General features: G+C 40.6%; 1 protein-coding gene across 1 annotated transcript; it reads left to right on the top strand.

Annotated features, from left to right (window-relative positions):
• Window positions 1–4,557: 4,557 nt before the first annotated feature.
• On the top strand, window positions 4,558–20,477 carry LOC117531246 (phosphatidylinositol 3,4,5-trisphosphate 3-phosphatase and dual-specificity protein phosphatase PTEN-like). The gene is made up of 9 exons (XM_034194258.1): window positions 4,558–5,198; window positions 7,464–7,548; window positions 8,383–8,427; window positions 8,670–8,713; window positions 10,101–10,339; window positions 12,039–12,180; window positions 14,947–15,113; window positions 15,795–16,046; window positions 16,303–20,477. Exons 1-9 carry the CDS (start codon window positions 5,120–5,122, stop codon window positions 16,489–16,491), a joined length of 1,242 nt encoding a protein of 413 aa, XP_034050149.1. The 5' UTR covers window positions 4,558–5,119; the 3' UTR covers window positions 16,492–20,477.
• Window positions 20,478–20,807: the final 330 nt, after the last annotated feature.

The following is a 20,807-nucleotide window of genomic DNA, read 5'->3' as shown; positions in this document are numbered from 1 at the left end:
TGACTTTTGCATTTTTTAAGTTTCTCCCAAATATTAAGATTTTCAAGTTCAGTCTTATTTTTAGTTATATACATACCTAAATATTTGACTTTGGATTGTATAGGGATGTTAGATGCATTAGATAAAGTACAGTCTTTTAGAGATAGTATTTCACACTTGTTTAAATTCAATTTTAATCCTGAGGCTTCTGAAAAAAGATCAATAATTTGGAGGAGTTGAGGTATATCGTTTAGATTATTTAAAAAAAAATGGTTGTGTCATCAGCTAACTGGCTAATGGAAAGCTCTTTACCTAGTACAGCAATTTTACCAAAATTAGCATTTTTTATTTGTATAGCAAGGATTTCTGCTGCTACAATGAACAACAGAGGCGAGATTGGGCATCCTTGTTTTATACCTTTGTTAATCTTAAATCGTTGTGAGGTGCCATGAGGAAGACATACTGAGCTATTTGTATCTTTATAGAGTAATTTGATTACATTAATAAAGTTATTTCCAAGTCCAAAGAGATCTAAAGCCAGAAACATAAATTTGTGCTCTATCATATCAAAGGCCTTATAGAAGTCTAGGAAAAGTACAAAACCTTCATTGTCAGTTAGATAATTATAGTCAATCAAGTCCAAAATGAGGCGGGTATTATTGTGAATAGAGCGACCTTTTAAAAAAACCAGATTGCATGTCAGAAATAATTTGGGATATGCCTGATTTTAACCTGTTTGCAAAAATGTGGGTTAGGACCTTATAGTCATTATTTAATAAAGTTCTAGGTCTTAAATTATCCAGAAGAGTTGGGTGTTTCCCGGGTTTAGGTATGAGTGTGATCACCCCTTGTTTCATAGTATGTGTTAAAGAATAGGAAATGGAGAGATAAGGGAGGGGAGAAAGAAAAAGAAAAAAAAGAAGGTAGAGGGAATTGCACTGTACTATATTGTACTGAATAACCCAGTTCCCTTTAAATATGTAATTACATTCTTCCAAGCAGGTTGTGTACGAGGTCTATTAGATAATAAACCGACCCTTTTATTTGTTTTAACTATATAGATTTGAATGACGTGCGATTACACCAATCATGCTTGAACCCTCGTGCGCATGCGTGAGTTTTTCACGCGTGTCGGTGACGTCATTTCCCTGTGGTCCCGCCCTCTCGGCTGAATTTCTTTGTTTCACACGCTGCTCGAGACGGCGCGCGTTACTTTATCAAATTTTTTTTGTACCTGTGAGGAATATCCGAGTGGACACTATTCGAGAAATTAAGCTGGTTTTCGGTGAAAAGTTTAACAGCTGATGAGAGATTATGGGGTGTTTCTGTCTCTGTAAGGACTTCCCACGCAGCGGGACGTTGCGCAGCGCTTCCAGGCGCCGTCATCGGCCTGTTTCGACCTGAAAACATCCTAATTTAAGGCTTAATTCACCCAGGACGTCGTGAGAGAAGATTCAGAAGAGGCCGGCATGAGGACTTTATGCGGACATTCCACTGTTTAAGGACATTTTGTAATGAAAGATGTGCGCGCAAATTCGCTGAGTCGTTTCTGTGACGACTCGGCAAATCTGTGTGCGCCGCGACAGGAAAAACACCTCCGTGTTGAAAACCATTTGTAAAATTCAGGCGGCTTTTGATGGCTTTCAACAAGTGAGTAACTGAGAAATTGTTTAACAGCTTGGGCATGTTCCAACTTGCCCGTTAAGATTTCCAACGGAGGTGTTTTTCCTGTCGCGACCCCCCGCGGTCGGGTCCGGCCCGACATGCGACTCTGCCTGCACGTTCTTTCATTACAAAATGACTGTTAACAATGGAATGTCCGAATAAACTCCTCATGCCGACTTCTTCTGAAAGTTCTCTGTTCTCTGACGACTTACTGGGTCAACAGAGCCTGAAATGTGGAAGTTTTCAACTTGAAACGGTGAGACGCTGCCGCCTCGAAGCGCAGATCGCCGTCAGGCGCCGTGGACCGTCCTTAAAGCGACACTACCAGACCAAAATCTCTCATCAGCTGTTAAAATTTTTACCGAAAACCAGCTGAATTTATTGAATGGTGTCCACTCAGTTGTGCCTTACAGTTTTGAAAAAAATTTGATCAAACAAAGCAGCAGTCTCTGAGCCATTCCTAAACAATGAAAAAAATCGACGAGAGGGTGGACGTCTCCTCACTCAAAGACTGCCCACAGGTGAATGACGTAACCGACAGGCGTGAAAAAACTCTTTCATGCCCACGAGGGTTCAAGCATGTCTGATGTAATCACACGTGATTCAAATCCATATGGTTTTTGAAAAAAATAATAAGGTTGGATACTTTTCTAATAGACCTCGTAAGTGTAGAAAAAGAAAGTGTAGTCATCCCTGAAGTGTTTAACTGGTCTGTCCTTGTGCTCTGACATCATCTAATTTCTGTCTTGGTGATTATGACTTCAAGTTTACTAAGTGGAATGTTGATCTGTATTTCTGATTTCAGAGCTGCTTTTGCCAGCTGATCTGCTGCTTTGTTACACTCAGTTTCAGAATGAGACGAACCCACATTAGACATACTGAAATATTCTACTGTTGTAGTTTAAATAAACTTTGAAGAATCTCGATCAGGTCCGGCCTGCAAACACATTTGCCATTTGAGATGCTGAGTAATCCTGCCTTTGAATCTGAACAGATGACATAACAGGTGACTGAACTTCACCTCCTCTACCCACTACAGGGAGAGCAAAATTGCAAGTACTTCCACAGAAAAGGCAGCTAAATGATCTTTTATGATTGACTTATGAAATTGGGGAATATAAACACTCTGTGGATGACGCACTGCTGCATGTTATAAATGTTTTCACTTTTACTTTTGAAAACCGTTAACTTACCTTTTTGTAGGACGATTCATGAACATTAACCTGCTTTTTTTTTGTTTTGAATCTTTTTACACTTTATGGAAAAATGTCATTCATAGATGCACTCAGCATTAAAAAAAGATTAAGTTTGTATCTCCAATTTTAAATTGTACATTACTATATTAAAACTGTATAGAAGGCTTTACATATTAAGGGGTGGGATTTGAGAGCGTCCTCTGAAACTCACAACAACTGGGCAGCCCCCAGGTTGTTGCCAGCACAGGCTGTGGTTGCTGGCTGTCTTCTCGTTAACCCTTATTTTGAAATGCAGCTGAATGTGTTACAGCGGCAGCTCGCTGCTGCCCCCGCGACCCGACTTCGGATAAAGCGGAAGAAAATGGATGGATGGATGGATGAATGTGTTACTACTGTTGACCATTATTTTGAAATGCGACTGGATGTCTTACTACTGTTGACCATTATTTTGAAATGCGGCTGGATGTCTTACTACTGTTGACCATTAAAGATAAAGATAAACTTTATTTATCCAGAAGAAAATTATTTTGCCAGAGTACAGAAATATTTTTTTTTTTAACAATAAGTACAACAAATTTCTGCATTATTTAGAAATGCAACTGGATGTCTTACTACTGCTGACCCTTATTTTGAAATGCAATGGGATGTTGTACTACTGTTGAACATTATTTTGAAATGCAACTGGATGTCTTCCTACTGTTGATCATTATTTTGAAATGCTACTGGATGTCTTCCTACTGTTGATCATTATTTTGAAATGCAGCTGGAAGTCTTCTTACTTTTGACCATTATTTTAAAATGTGGCTGGATGTCTTACTACTGTTGACCATTATTTTGAAATGCAACTGGATGTTTTATTACTGTTGACCATTATTTTGAAATGTGACTGGATGACTTACTACTGTTGACCATTATTTTAAAATGCGGCTGGATGTCTTACTACTGTTGACCATTAAAGATAAAGATAAACTTTATTTATCCAGAAGAATATTATTTTGCCAGAGTACAGAAACAATGTTTTTTTTTTAACAATAAGTACAAGTTTCCGCATTATTTAGAAATGCAACTGGATGCCTTACTACTGTTGACCTTTATTTTGAAATGCAGCTGGATGTCTTCCTACTTTTGACTATTATTTTGAAATGCAACTGGATGTCTTCCTACTGTTGACCATTATTTTGAAATGTGGCTGGATGTCTTACTACTATTGACCATTATTTTGAAATGCAACTGGATGTCTTATTACTGTTGACTATTATTTTGAAATGCAACTGGATGTCTTATTACTGTTGACCATTATTTTGAAATGTAACTGGATGTCTTACTACTGTTGACCATAATTTTGAAATGCAATGGGATGTTGTAGTCTTGTTGACCATTATTTTGAAATGCAACTGGATGTCTTACTACTGTTGACCATTATTTTGAAATGCAACTGGACGTCTTACTATTGTTAACAGCTTGAAATTTTACACTGGCTTTCTGTTTACCATTATTTTGAAAATTTTCCGGATGTCCTTGTTATTTTGAATTGCTGCTGGACGCCTTCTTGCCAACCATTATTTTGAAATTTTACCATACACGGTATATTTACACCACGTTTTTCACTGGTTTTCTGTTAACCATTATTATAACATTTTGGGGGATGTCCTTCTGTTGATCATTATTTTGAAATGCGGCTGGACGTCTTACGACTGTTGAACATTATTTTGAAATTGTGTTGGCTGTCTTTTGCGTGTGTCTTGACAGTCTCTTTTCCCTCCAGGTGAAGCCTCGTCGGGGAGATTTTCTCTCCGCTTTTCTGACTTTAATCACGGCGTCTCTAGTGAAAAACAGCGCTTGGAATAGTCCGACTGGATCCATACGACGTCCGGAGGACCGGATCTGTTCTCGGATTCAGGCCCTGGATGGTTTCGTTTTCTGGAGGGGGACCTGGAAGCCCGGGCCCGCTGTTGGAGCAGGGAGGAGGCCCCGGCGCCCCCTGCTTCTGACCCAGAAAACAGCACCCTTAGCCGGCCTGTGTGTCTACTAGCAGGTCGGCTAGCCGCTAGTTACATCGCCGCAACAAGAAAGAGCTCTCTCCATCCTACTTTATTTATGTGATTATTTTTATTATTGTTTTAAACAACAGGAAATACTTTTTCTGTAATTAACTGAAGGGAAAGAGTCATTTAAAAGCGGTTAGCAGAGAGGTAGTTTCTCTTCCTGACGGTGGTTCCGGATCGGCTCCGGTACCATCTCCTGGTTTTTCTGACCTTCGTGAGGTCCAAACGCAGACCATGGCTGGCATCATTAAGGAGATCGTAAGCCGGAACAAAAGACGGTTCCAGGAGGATGGCTTTGACTTGGACCTAACTTGTATCCTTTTACTGTAATTTTGCTATCATACTGTGCTGATGTAGCGCCGAACTCCATTTTAAAAATGCTGTATTTTGCTGTTTGTGCTTTTCGGCAAATATGTCGCTATCATAAAATGATAATTTATTCATTTAAAACAAGTGGTCAGATATTTATTTTTTACGCGTTGTCACGGGCTGAACAAAGATACAATAAAATATGTATACAGAAAAGAGAAATCAGAAATAAAGTAGCACCAAAACATTATGAACAGCTTAATAATCACGAAACGCCTGTAATCGTTGTTTAGCATCGTGAGAGGGTGCTAAATAATCTTTTTGCTAAAATTCCAAAAACTAAAATCAAGGGCGTCGACTCATCTGATGGGTCGACGATGGGAGTTTTAATTTGACAGGTGCGAGTTCACCTTAAAAATACACTTTTATCAACGGAGTCCGGAGCGCGGCCGATACAGCTGGTTTTCCCAGCAAATAACCTCTGTTTTGGGGGGATACGTTCCCACTAGATGGTTTCTGTTTTGGCGATGACGTTCTTCGTAAATAATCTGATTTAATTTGACGTTTTGTGTTTGTGATCGAAGCTGATAACAGGCTAAGCTAAAGGACTAAGCTAACTCTGTGTCCGTGTGGTTGCATCAGAAGAGCTGCAGCTCATTAAAATATTAAGAATTATTATTTTACTGCAGAGATAGTTGTAATTTCAAGAGGATACGTTGTTCAAAGTTCTTTATGGTAACCTGTGAATTTTTTTTTTTTTTAATTTTTGTTTTCCAAGCAGCCACATTTAGTGTAGATGTAGTCTACCCAATACGTAGAATGTATGTTAGTAAAATCTACCTTGGTTTTTCTGACGTTCAGTTGGTGGTGCCAGGAGAATTAAAATCTTTGAGGGGTGTTGGAATAATATCCAATCTTCATATTAATATTCATCAAACTGCATGTGAATGGATTAGTTGAGGTTAGAAGGTGGTTCTGGACTGAATGATGCCGTTCTTCTTGTTGGATGTTCACTTCGTGAACGCCACATGGCTGAAATGGTGAGGAAAAGATTCCTGATCATCTGAAAACTTTGTCCTGCTCCTGCATTGGACCTGAATGGATGGCAGCGATGACAAGGTCTGGCTGGCTTTGCTGTCCCGGTGTCGTGGTCAGAACGCACCCCCTTCCCTCGAACAGTCCCGCTGACTTGACTGCATGTGTCATTTCAGAGCGTCAGCAGGGATTCGCAGACTATCGCCTCATTTCTGCTTAAACTGCACTCCAGTCATCATTAACTCAGCATCAGATCTCTGAAGGTTTTGTACAACAATCATTTCAACATAAATTCAGCATTATTTCATAATAGGCTCTCTGAGAGGCTCTCTCTCTACCGATCAAAGGGAACAATGTTATTATTAACCATCAGATGACAAAGTAAAACCTCTTAAATCAGTCTGAAGTCAGTTTTAAGCAGAAACGAGGCGATAATCTGTTAATTGCTGCTAACGCTCCAACATGACCCATGCACAGTGAAGGCAGGGGGCCGCGTCACCAGGTTTGTGCATGCGCAGACTAGTGTAGAGGATTGCTCAGGCTAGAGGAGTGCTGAGACCCTGACTGTCAGTGTATCTCTCCCGTTCCATGATGTGTTACTCGTGGATACTGTGTGGCCTGATGGTATCCTGCAGTCCATGAAGGAAGAAGCATCGCTGTTGCACTCTTTTCATCACAGCTTCACATTGAAGTGACCATTTCAGGTGCATTGTGGGGCACCTGCAGAAGTTGGCCCTCTCCGCTGCTGCTCCACAGATCCATATGGAATTGTGTTATCTGTACAAGCCAGAATCCTAGGTCACAGAGTTTGGTCACCAGTTGAAGAGAATTCATTTCCCTAGATACGATTAGTCACATTTAACTTTATACAAAAAAATACTTTTAACAGTCAATGAACAGTTTACACTTTGATGGATTTAATTATTAAATTTATTATTTGGATTTTGTTCAGACTTGCTCAATTTAACACTTTGGAGAGTTGGGGTCGGGTTATTTTATTGAATAATTTTCTTTGGTTTTGACTTGATCCCTTTCTGGTTTCGGCTTGTCAAATATTCGGGCTCTTTCAGTTTTGTACCGATCAGGTTGAGATGTGATGGGCATTTGATCGTATTTGATGGTTTAAAAAAAAGTGCAGGGAGATGAACGTGTAGAGCATACGGGGCTGTTCAGAGGTTGCTGGTTTGGATTCTTGAGAGTTCACAAATGTGTATTGATCATTAACAGTTTGCAGATATTTATCCCAATATCATTGCCATGGGTTTCCCTGCTGAGAGGCTCGAAGGCGTCTACAGGAACAACATAGACGAAGTAATCAGGTAGGACCTTTGTCTGACCTTTTCAACTCTGGAAGCGTTCAGATGATCCTGAGGCTATTACCCGTAGCAGATCAATCTGCTCGTACTGAGAGCTTTCTATCATCTGTTACCTGATGCCAGTGATGTCATCAGTGTCAGCGAGTCAGTCTTGTTCACACAGCAAGTTTTACAGACTTTGAATCAGTTTGTAAAGAAAACACACACTTTGACCCCCCCTTTGAAGGATCCTATTAAATTTAAGTTGATGGAAAAACGATACCTGCAGAGATTCCTCAGCTTCTTCTGAATCAGCCACATTCTGCTTTAAGTGACTGCTTCGATGTTTCTGAATGATGTCTACATGCAGACTATAAGTTAAACAGATATATTGGAACCATAATACCGAAAAGGAGAAGCTGAAATTTTTTTAATCAACTTCTTGTTACTTAAAAGTGACTTGAGGTGTTCCATTGTAGTGACTAATTTGTTATAAGTCATAGTTTATGGATTCAATAAAATCTGCTGAGTCATGAATATATGTTGGTGTTAACACCAGCCACCAATCATGGCAATTACAGACCTTTGTGATGTCATAAGACCAGGGAAATCAGAGTAAAACCTCTGTCTTGATTGGGGTGATCAAACTCAGTCGTTTGAAACAAATCTGACTCACCACTGGTTAAATTCACGCTTTCTTCAGCAAAGCATCATCTTTCAACAAGATGCCACTGTTTAGAATCCTGTTGTGATCACATGACTCTGCCCTCCACTACTCAGCAGAGAGAATGGCCCTGTGTGATACGTCACCGTGTGTGTCCAGTTTTTTTTAACACTCTCTTTATTTCTGTCCAACAGGTTTTTAGATTCTAAACATAAAAATCACTACAAGATCTACAATCTGTGAGTAGACTTTGTTTTTCCAACATACACAGGTGTGGGGTGAAACTACAGGAGTGTTAAGCTCTATGTGTGGGTGGGTGGGGGGGCTCAGATTAATTCTGAGATGTATGGTCTGTGAGGTTTTTTTTTGTAGTTCTGGTTTGATGGTCTCAGAGGAGGTTCTGGGTCTTTATTGGTGTGTGAGGAGGATCTGGATTGGACCTTCAGCTGTTGGGTCTAATCTGACTTCTCTGTGATCACAGGTGTGCAGAGCGACAGTATGATGCATCCAAGTTCCATTGTCCAGGTAAGAGCATGTCACTGTGTGGATCCTGTGACTGATTTGATTGATTAAATGTGGACGGAGACACTATGTTGTTGGTTTTTACTGTTCCAATGAAGAAGGCTCATGAAGCTATTGAGATGATATCCAGTGATGAAAGTCTTCTGGAAATTACCGGAAATCCGCGTTTTTACTCGCATGGTGAATGTTTCCGGGTTATGTTTGGTAACATGCATCAGAATCCATTCATTCAGTTCCACACCCAAACAGTTGGTGGCAGTAATGCACTCTGTTGGTTTGCAAGCCACCCATAATCTGCAAAGAAGAAGGGTTATTTCTTTTGGGAGTTTAAGTTATCATTTTGGGAACTCTGCAGTGATTCTCCTAACAGTTTACTTTGTTGTGGACATTAAAAGTTATGAGCTGTGTATTTCTTCCAGTAATGGTACATTAAGTGGAGCTAACAGATGAAGCTTCCAGCTGCTAAACATGCTAGCGCATTAGCATTCAGACGAGAGTTTAACTCTGCGAGTCAAAACCACAAAATTGAGTTTGAGAAACGGACAAAAAATTTCTGAGGTGAGTAATTGAAAATAATCCATGGCGTTAGTGCTAAATGCCCATGTTTCATTATGTTAATCAAGAAATTATCTCAACAACAACAGATCAATTAATGGTTTTAATTTACAGATGAACATCAAAGATTTCTAAAGAATCTTTTTTTATTGTTATTAAAACTATTTAAATTAAAGTTTTCTAATGTAATGTAACTTAGAAATGTACAGTAATCAGAAATTAATCTTGAAATAAAAACACAAGTATTTTACGGTGACCAAGAATTTGAAAAAGATTATCAATAGCGCCAAAGCTCCTGCCAAAACTAGGAAAACTGAGAAGTGAGTGAAGGTTGAACAAGTTGATGCATTATGTGTCATAAACACTCCAATTGATCCATTTGAATTGATACTGAGAATTATTATTTTTGAGTTCTTTGAATTGTCATTTACTGTGTACTTTTCTGAACCACAATGTATGTTTTGGGATTAAAGGCCGGTAGCACAATACAAGTTGTTTGGAAAACCTGACCTGATCCAACAAAAACATTTAATTTGTTGGAGATTTTTTTTTTTTTTCTTGTGGGTAAATAGACCTAGAAATGCACCAGAATGGATGTGAGATTTCAAATTTTTCCTGGGGGAACCCAGACCCACCCAAGAGGGACTTCGGGTCTTTGGACCTTGCCAAAAATATTCAGGTTTTTTTTTTTCCCCCCATGGACCACTTTCATCACTGGATATCAAAGTTTGGGGCGGGACAGGTCATTTTGGTGTTGGTGCAGATGCAAAGCCATCGTCACGTTACAGTGCCTACTGCTGCCCATTGTCAGTGCTGCATGTCGCCTCTCTTTCAGTGGCCCAGTTTCCTTTTGAGGATCACAATCCACCCCAGCTGGAACTGATCAAACCTTTCTGCGAGGACTTGGATCGGTGGCTGAGAGAAGATGACAATCACGTTGCCGCCATCCACTGCAAAGCGGGAAAAGGTCGCACAGGGGTCATGATCTGTGCCTACCTGCTGCACCGCCGCAAGTTCATTGTTGCACAAGAAGCTCTGGATTTCTACGGCGAGGTCCGCACCCGAGACAAGAAGGTACGAGTACAGCAGTACACATTTAAAATAAGTTTCAAGTACTACACGTTTCTAATGTTAAATAATTTGAAGGAAAAATGTGTTTTTGCAATTTCATTTGCACATTAGGAAAAACCTATAGCTTATATTCATTTCCTTAAATTGTTTAGAGCATGATCACAAACCTGCTCCTACAAGAAAATAATCAGATAAAATGGAGGAGGAATATTTAGGGACCACTGAAATTGTAAATATTATTTTCTGTTAATGAAGAGATAAGTTCAGGTCACATTGAGACTTTTCAGACATAATCCTCACATTCACATGTGACATTTATTCAGTAATAAGCATATTTATGTCAAGTTACTGTTGACTTACTTTCCTCTGATCTTGTTAACAGCACTGTACTTTAGCTGCACAAGTTAGCACTGCGCATTGGCGGAACAGGCCGGCCTTTCATAATAGAACATAATGTTTGGTGGTTTCAATTCATCAGCTTTGATTTTTCATGTCGGACATTGTGTAGATCAGTTTTTCAAACAGTTTACCTGAAAGCAGTAGTGTGGCAGTGAGAGACTCATTCGATATGAAAATAATTCGTCTGGAAATGGTAAATAGCACTTTTTCATCTGCATCAGAAGCTCAAAGCGCTTTACAGTTATGCCTCATATTTACCTATTCACACAGACACACTTGCACAGCGATGTCAGTGTGCTGCGATGCAAGGCGCAACAAGGGGATTAGGGACCTTGCCCAAGAGCCCTTAGCAAATTTCCAGTCTGGCTGGGTTTTGAACAGAGGATCCTCTGGTCTGAAGCCCAACGCTTAACCACTAGACCATTACCTCCCCAAAGCACAGTGGAAAGCAGTGGTCACATTTTTGTAACATACTGCTTTATTAATTGTTTGCAGGCACAGCATTTATTAATTGGCATCAAAGTAGGTTTTTGAGGAGCTTTTGCTTTAGTTGGAGGAAAATAACATTTTATGAGCTCTACAGTGAGTTTGTGGTACTTCTTGGAATCTGTGGCCATCCTGTTAATGCTGGTGATAATAATAATTTTATTTGTGTAGTGCATTAATAAAATGCAAAGTGCTTGAAAATATATTGAAAACAGACACTACCAGTCAGAAGTTCACTTGAATGGGAAAGTGTGTCCAAAAGATTGTGTTATCAACAAAATATCAAGTTTGTCAGCTTCATAATCAGTTGGTGCCAGTGGAAACTGAAAAGTAGTTTTTAGTTGAAGAAACCAGAAGTGAGGTTCAGGTTTTCACATTTATAACTTTGTTCAAATGGAACGGAGGAACAGCAGTGTTGTTCTTGCTAGTGATCTGGAAGATCCCTGATTCATGGTCACTCATGGCCCATTCCTCGTGTGTGTCTGGAGTTGTCAGGAAGAGCATCCAGCTAAAACTCGTCACATCAACATGTAGATTGGTGCAGGACCTGCTGTGATGACCCAGAGGAGAAAACAAATCCGGAAAATAAAAACATTAAAGGTGGCGGACTTTGATTTGCCCACATTTACGTAAAGTTTGATGGCTGATTGAACCATCTTCTGCTGACATGCACGCGTCCTTGTGTGACAACATAGTGCCTGGTGTGGAATTCGTCTGTATGCTAGCTCTGGCTGACATGGTTCTTGACCGCCCACATTTGACAGATGGAAGTACAGCCAAGAGTCTTTGGGTGATTTAATGTGTTTGTATATTTCAGGGAGTGACCATCCCCAGCCAGCGACGATATGTCTTCTACTACAACTTCCTGCTGAGGAACCATTTGCAGTATAAACCTGTCGCTCTGCTCTTCCACCGGATGCTGTTTGAGACCATCCCCATGTTCACCGGAGGAACCTGCAGTAAGTCCAATTCAGATGTCTTCCATCCTGCTGCTTAGTGTCATTTTTTGACGACACTAAGCAGGAGCTGCTTTGCATTAACTTGTATACCAACAAGAGCTGCAACAATTGATTAATGCTAAATTAATCGTCTGTCTTGATAATCGTTTGAAGTTCCTTTTTTAAAAAAATCCAAATTCTTTGACTTCAGCCTCTGAAATGTGAATATTTTCTGGTTTATTTTACTCAGTTTTACTCCTGTCTGACAGTAAACTGAGTATCAAGACATTCAAAGGTGTCATCTTGACTTCTGTATAACATGAATAGACATTTATCACCATGATTTGACATTTTATGGCTGCAACAACTAGTCAAAATTGAGAAAATAATCCATTCTGAAAATAATTGTTTGTTCCAATCCTAATATGGCACATTATCATGCACAAGCATTGCACACTCATGCTTTGTCAATGGAACTGTTGGTGTTACAGGGGTGGCTGGCTCCAAAACAGAAATTCCCATAGAAGCCCATTTTAAAACATCCAACTTTACAGCAGAAATAAACATGTTTATAGCTTGGCACAAAAAACGGTTTTGGTCTCTATAGATAGTTTCCTCCTCTATGACAACGGGGGGTGATTTTTTTTTTTTTTTTCTAACTTCTTAGTTTAAGATCTTATAATTAATAAAATTCTGCATAATTATGGGCGTGGTTGCTTTGAGTGACAGCGACTGTGTCCATCGGCTCCTCCTCTCGTAGTCTTCCACCGAAACAGAGCCGCTCGCTTTTGTGTCTGGAGTGTTTCATTACAAACATTTGGAATAATACAACTTGTTGTGCAGTGAAACATTGTAACGGATCATATAAGACGTCCCTGTTGCAATATTGACACTGACTGAAACTCTCGTCATTTAACATTGTATGCTAACAGTGTTAGCTCTTTTAGCAGCTGTCAGTAGGTCCACTTAATGCACGATTACTGAGGAGATATGCAGTGGATAACTTTTACTATCCACACCAAAGTAAACCGTTATGAGAACCACCCCGCAGTGCCCAAAAATATGAATTAATAAACACCCAAAACGAGGTTAGCTCTTAGCTGCTGGTTCAGACTCAGGGAGAGGGGTGTGTTCAGGCTTTTTTCATCACACACAGCCACCCCTTTACACATTGAGTTCATCATGAATCTCTGTGGGCGGGGGCTCTCATTATGGCGACGCCCAGAAATGGGGGTCATTTTGACTGTTCTGGGTCTCTATAGAAAATGAATGGCTGACATCACACAGGCTCTGGCCAGTGTATATATAGTCTATGGGAAAATTTGCTAAAGCATGTATGGTGCAGTGGCATGCCTGAGGCGCTTACATGATGTTTAATACATCAAAAATGTAAATCAAACATTGCTGTTTTAAAGTTGTGCTTTCATTCAACCCATTCACTTATACAACATGGGGTTGTGTGGCATGATGAAATGTGCTTGTGTGTCATGAACTTGCGGCATGGTGAAACGCTAACTTGGCCAACCTGCTGTAGGAATTTCCTGTTCCACAGATGCATCACTGTTATTTGGCATTACTGTGACAGTATGGCAAAGTCATGATGTCACACAAGTTAGAGATGACACTGTGCTTGTATCCAGAAAACAAGCGGGCATGTGACATTTAACCTGAGAGATGTTTGTTTTGAGGCACGTTTTGACAGTTTAATTTGTTGGAATCTGATGATAAACTAATGAAAAGCATGACATTTTGCTCTTACTGCTTCATTTTTTTTTTTTTAAGTCATATGACCGCAGACACAGCATCCTTTGAGTCATGTGACTCCCTGCGTCTTTTATCACACACAACATTGACATTTCTTCTTTCGGCTGCTCCCATTGGGGGCGCCGCAGCAGGTCATCCATTTCCATCTCACCCTGTCACACCAACCACCTGCATGTCCTTCTTCAGCACATCCATAAACATCCTCTGTGGCTTCCCTTTTCTCCTCCTGTGTGGTGGCTCCATCCTCAGCATCCTTCTCCCTATATACCCTGGATTCAGTCTCTCTGCACATGTCCAAACCATTTCAGTCTCACCTCTCTCTTTCTCTCCAAACCATCCTACTCATGCTGTTTCTCTGACATGTTCAATGCTAATCCTCTCCATTCTCGTCACTGCCAAAGAAAATCGCAGCATCTTCAACTCTGCCTCTGTCTTTTTGTTAGTGCCACTGTCTCTAAGCTGTACTTCATAGGTGGTCTCACTACTGTCTCCTTCAATCTTGCAGATAACTTTCTATCACAAATCACTCCCGCCACCTTTCTCCATTCACTCCACCCTGCCTGCACCCTCTTCTTCACCTCTCCACCACACTCTTTTATTGCTTTGGATATTTGACCCCAAGAATTTAAAAGCATTTATCTTCACCACCTCGACTCCTTGTTACCACACTATTCCACCAGGCTCATTCAAGCACATGTAAACAGTCTTGCTCTGACTTACTTCATTCCCCTTCTTTCCAGAGCATGTCTCAACCAGCTCTCTACTCTCACTACAGAACACAGTGTCATCTGCAAGCTTCATAGTCCATGGAGACTCCTGTCTGTTCTCTTCTGTCAACCTGGCCATCACCATTGCAAACAAGAAAGGACTTTGAGCCAGTCCTTGATGTAATGCTCCTGGGGTCTGCTTGAACCCTGTGTGCATTGAGTGCATAGGGTTAATACAGCTGTGAATGTTTGTGTTATGTCAGCTGGACTGTGATCAGCTGAGTAGTGATGGTGTTCGTGTTGTGTTTGGGTGCAGACCCTCAGTTCGTGGTGTACCAGCTGAAAGTGAAGATCCACACATCCAACCCGAACCACATGCGGCGAGAAGACAAGCTCATGCTGTTCGAGCTGCCGCAGCCGCTGCCCGTCTGTGGAGACATCAAGGTGGAGTTCTTCCACAAGCAAAACAAGGTGATGAAGAAGGTGAGGACCGCCACCAAATACAGTGTTTATCTCACAAGAAGCATGACAACTACAAGATAAGTTCTGACATGCTTTTCAATGTGATCTTCAGTGATTAAAAACTTTGTTAAACAGTGGTACCAGATGACACACAGCTGGTCTGAGGAGGTTGCCCCCATACAACAAAAATGGTTTAAGGATTTTTTTTTTTTTTTTTTTTTTTTTTTTTTTGTCACACAGTAGGATAGGGGGGTTTCTTTCCCCAAAGAGAATGAGATATTTATTTATTTGCAAACTGTGTGTAGAATGCCGCTTTTTTTGGAGGGGGGGGGATTTTAAATTTTCTAAGGTGTATATGAAAAGCATTTGTAAAGTGGTGTGAAAGGATTAATTTATTTATTTTGGGATTTATCTTATTTCCTGAACGTTTTCATATCAGATGGCTGTTTGCAAAAATACAAAAATAAAACAAAAAAGCCCTGGAATTTTAAAAATAAAATTAAAGAATAAAAATTCATAAATTTCTGTAGTTTTAACTGCATATTTTAAGACTACAAAACAATTATATTTTAAATGGTAAAGAAGAAGAATTTGCTGAAATCAAAGTGTCCATGTAACGAGTGATAAATATCTCTGTGCAGTCTGCAAAAACCAACGTGAACGTTTTGTGTGAGTAAAGTCAAAATGACCTGTGACCTCCAGGAAAAGATGTTCCACTTCTGGGTCAACACTTTCTTCATCCCGGGCCCTGAGGAAGAGGACCCCAACAGCCTGGAGAACGGCAGTGCTGGGACTCCGCGGGACATAGACAGAACCTTCCAGAACCCGGGGATCACAGCCATGACAACTGGAGGGGAAAGCGACAGAGACTACCTGGTCCTCACTCTGACCAAGAACGACCTGGACAAGGCCAACAAAGACAAGGCCAACAAGAACTTCTCCCCAAACTTCAAGGTGAAGCATCTCCTTTGTGTTTCATGAAAAACACCTGAGGGTTCGGAATCTATCTGAAACATTTTAATTTACCAAAAAAAAAAGTCATGTTTTCTGTGAAATAAAAACTGTGGTACTATAAGTACAACACGTTCTGGATTTATGGGGATTGAAGGTGGAAACTCCTTCTAGGAAGCTAATATAATAAATTCAGGTTATTTACTTGAAACTGGAGCGCAATGAACAAACTCCTGATGGGTCTTTGTCTGTGATTCAGGTCAAACTGTACTTCACAAAGACTGTGGAGGAAGGCGGGAACTGTGACGCCAGCAGCTCCTCGGCTTCTGTGACGCCGGACATCAGCGACAATGAGCCGGATCACTACCGTTACTCTGACACCACGGACTCGGACCCGGAAAACGAACCATTTGACGAGGATCCCCAAAGTCAGATCACTAACATCTGACACACATGGACCTCAGGCAGTCTTTGGAACTCTGTGGTCAGAGTCCAGATCAGTACTTAAGCCCTTTCCCCTGCCTGGACAATCACGTGGCTCGGACCGTGTGGGCGGGGCCAGACCATCCAGATGGAGATGGATGAAAGGACAGATTTTTAAATTAAGGAGTAAAACTTGAATCTCTATTGAAAGACAAGTAGTTCTCTTTACTGACCACGCCCACGTCTGGATAAATCCCAAAATCCTGTTCTCTCCTTCACCTCCAGTACTAGGAAGCTACACGCAGACTGCTCTTCATATTATTATTATTATTATTATTATTTTTTTTTTATGTCTCTTCTGTCAACTCTTCTATCTGTCAAAAGCTTCAAACCAGATCTGCTCTGTTTGGGTTTCGTCTGCTCTCTGGACTCTTCTGGATTTGTGAAGGTCAGTACGGACGCAGCGGTGCCACGTTAGCATAAAGCTCATGTTTCAACTGTTAATAGTTTCAGAAGTAATGAAAAAAAATGGTAAACATAAATAAATCCAGCCATAAATAACAGATTCTAGTTCAAAACCTTTTCCAGTGGTTCAGAGCTTCAAATTGAATTTTAAAACCAGAAATAAAGCAAATCCTCACGTGTCCGAAGCTAATACGACTCCAAAGGTTATTCTTTATTTTTTTGTCAGTTTTTATAAATTTGCAGGGTTTGTGTGTCGGCCCTTAAGTTATCACAGTGGGACCTTCAAACCAGTTTAGAGACTAATGTTGCACATGGGCATCTTCTAAAGATGACGTTTGAGCATTTTGGAAGATTAATGGCACATTTTTTGTTCAAAGCCCTCACGTATTTGGACTTGTTTTTTAAACCTGTTTGTTTTTGTTTTGTGCACGTTATTCTGAAGTACAGACCAGCACCTCGGCACAACTGCTGGTCTGCACCAGGCTGGACTACCACCAAAATACGATGTGGTGCTTGAATAATATTTTGTTTCCTTATTTTAAATAATAAAAATAAATATTTCTGTTTTCACGCTGACTTTGAAATCATCCAAAAAGTTTTTGTCCCCTTGGCCTTCAAAGGTCCAGGCCAGCAGGGTGGTCCAAACAGGTCTGAGCCAGTTTGAGTTCTCTGGGGTTTTTTCTCTGTCTGATGGAGCCTAGATAGATGGGTGGGGATGGACTGCTGGACTGCATGGTTTCTGGTTGTCCTAGGGTATGCTCCCAGACCAGATGGAACCAGCCTAGGATGATGCTACCTGGTTTAGATTAGCCTGAACTAGTTTTGTGTCTGTGCCAGTTTGGACCGGTCTGTTATTCTAGAACATTACAAATCAAAACCTGTGCCACTAAAACTTGTTTGTACTGATAGTCTGTCTACAAATGAGCTCAAACTAAAAATTACACAACTGTCTGGTTCCAGCATGAACACTAACACAATGAAGCATTCCTGTCCACAAGTCCTGGTTGGACCAAGTTGGCGCAGTTTTGATTGGGTTCCAATGTTGAAGGTTGACAGAATCATGTCACAGATTGTTTGTATGAAGCTAAACGCAAACGTTACACAGTGTGACCATTCCAGCGGCAAGTTAAGGCATCGCAAATGTGAGCGGGGTTTGCTGATTCAGAGTGCAGCATGTTTACTTTTAAAGGTGCAGCGCGAGTTTCTCCAACTTTGAGTCGTAGCTGATTTCGCAGATAACCTGAAATTAGTTTGAAATATTTCCAGTGAAAATACTGAAAGATGTCACGTCGTTTTCACGCCGAGACTCGCCGTCCTCCAGAAGTTAGCATTTTTATCAGGTTCAGCTTCAGACACACTTTACAATGTTTAAGACGATTCAGTCAAACAAACATCACGCACAAACAACTCCGATCAGACTCAGTGATCCCCGATCAGGTTCTGTTCTGTCTCCTAATTGGTCATTTTCTGAACATGAACAGACTTTAGCAGGATCTCTGCATGCCCGCTACAGTACTGTAATTTCCATTATTACTAATCTATTGATCATCAGTTATCAATCCATTCTGCTGGGGTAAGATGACCAATCAGAAAATTAACTTTAAACCATTTGTAGCATATTAATGTCAGCAAAAAGAAAGTAATGATCTAAGCTCCGCCCCCACTATTGATTGGTGGAAGTATTGAAACCATTGTCTGGTTTTAGCCCTTACACACTGAATCATTTAAATCCAGATAATTGATGATGTAGCCACCATACTGATACTAGATTGAACACTTCAATCAACTAATCAGTTATCTGTTAAGTTTTGATGTCCACAAACTGAAAGTTGGTTCTATTTGGCAATTTCTTGAAATCCATCTAGAAAGTGGCTTTTAGTTGGACTTGAATGCACATCAATGTCCAGGTCGAGCACACAAAGTTGATTTATTCTTGACTGGATTGTGATCTGTGTTTGAAACAACCAGAGGGGTTGTCTACAGTCAATCCAGTTTCAGGGTGATCGGTGCATCGCCAACAGCCGTTTTAAACCGTCCACTGACAGCCTAACCCAACATTTGGTGCTACAGGCCTTCATCTGTCCTGTGTGGTCTTCTTTATCTGTACTCTTTGCCATTCTGGATTTGGGTCTGTTCCTGTTGCTAACTCAGTCAGCCTTGGTAACAGTCGGATCACAAATGTTCTGGTTACACAGGAGGCTTTCTGGATGTTTGAGGTACAGGCACCATCATCACGAGTCACGTCCTTAAATGTTGAGTCTCGATCCTGCAACTCAGATTTGTGCATTGTAGATGGTTTGTGACACAGCTGTTGTGTTGCTAATCGTCATAAAATGATTTGGGGAAAATCAGCTTGTTCCCTGAGGAACACCCACTGCTAAAACCTGTCATCAGTTCCTTTTTCACCTGTATAATGCACCGCTGTCAGAGTGCTGGTATAAATACTGCACAACTTTACACCATGAATGTTCGTTTGGCACGGTTGGATTGCATCGTCATGGAGAAAACCACTAACGTCTGTCATTAATTCCGAGCAAAACGCTGCAGAGCTAGCACATAAATCTTTGTCGCACTTTAGAAAATTTGAGTTTTTGATGTTTCCCAAGCGTAACCGCTCTGTGACATTTTAAATTCAGACCAAAGTCAGCGATGAAGGAAAACAACTGATATTAGCTTGTTAATTAACCATGCTATCTCCCTTATTAGCTAGCTTGCAGTATTTATTTTACAGACGTAGCCGCTGCCCTTACCACTTTGTGATAACTTAAAAATATTATCTAAGGACAAAGAGCCACGATTTTGGTTCCTGCAGGTGCATGATAGTGACTCATTTCTTGCTCTTGTAGTTGAGCTGAAGCTTGTACCGTCCAGTCTCATCTTACAACTGACCCAATATGGTTTTTGTTTTTTGTTTTTTTTCTACGCGTCATAGTTAGCTTATACATTAGCCACCACTGTTACCAAGACAGGTTGTGATCGGACAGCAGGGTAGACGCATGAAGCCAGCATCCCACAGGTCAAAAGAGCAGGAGTATAGGCCCGTTCTCTCCAGCAGGGGGTGATAAAACAAACTATAAAGTTTCAACCAGCATTTGAGTTCCAAAACTGGTCTGGAACAGATCCACAGTTTTAGTCATGAAGCGGTCTGTGAACTTAGATTTTGCTGTTGTCAACGTAGCAGTACCAGGATCATCCACCAGGATAAAAAAAAACAAAGCAATGAAAGAAAGAGCTGTGTCCTCTTTGAAACAGGCAAATGCTGCACAAACAACTAAAGCTCGTAAAAATAAATAAAAACAGGTGCGTTGTTTGTCACAGCTTCCTGTTTCCTTAAGTCTGTGCTAACGGGCTAGCTGGTGCTTTTTTCAGGCATTTTTTCAGGCCATGGTGCATTTTTAGGTGCTAAGTTAAACCATTCTATCTGGTGCTGTCGTTAGTGCCGAGCGTTCCTGACGTCACGCTGTGACCAAGTCCATCAGTGCGTCCACCTGTACTTCAACATATCTTTGTATACCATCTTTATTTACTTCCACACACCCGCCAAAATATAGCTCAGACTCTTGTTTTATTTACTCTGTTTATGTTTACAGTCGTTGTTCCTTTTTGCCTGAAGCTAAAAACAGCAATGCTCAGACCTGAACCTGTTCACCGGGAGGTCAGGCTGTCCACAGTTTGAACTTTGAACCATCAGTCAGCCTCTGACTGTTCATATAGTGCTACCTAGAGTGCCTTAATTGAGAGAGTGGTGTCAACTCAGAACATGGCGCCATTTTGGTTCCAACTGTGCTGAACTACTGAATGAACGTTTTACGTTTTCAACTTTTTTTTTTTAAAATCATTTAACCACATACAGCAACATATCCAGGTACAGGTGCT

This window comes from Thalassophryne amazonica, chromosome 18, assembly GCF_902500255.1.
Source record: "Thalassophryne amazonica chromosome 18, fThaAma1.1, whole genome shotgun sequence".
In the NCBI taxonomy this organism is placed as follows: Eukaryota; Metazoa; Chordata; class Actinopteri; order Batrachoidiformes; family Batrachoididae; genus Thalassophryne; species Thalassophryne amazonica.
Note: the sequence above shows the minus strand (reverse complement) of the source record. Positions and strands in the feature narration are given on the sequence as shown.

What these genes read in the sequence shown, in the direction of transcription:
- LOC117531246 (XM_034194258.1), top strand. Translation starts at nt 5,120, where the DNA reads ATGGCTGGCATCATTAAGGAGATCGTAAGCCGGAACAAAAGACGGTTC. An exon ending in AACATAGACGAAGTAATCAG is followed by an intron (nt 7,549 to 8,382) that starts GTAGGACCTTTG and finishes TCTGTCCAACAG; the next exon opens with GTTTTTAGATTCTAAACATA. An exon ending in TCCGCACCCGAGACAAGAAG is followed by an intron (nt 10,340 to 12,038) that starts GTACGAGTACAG and finishes TGTATATTTCAG; the next exon opens with GGAGTGACCATCCCCAGCCA.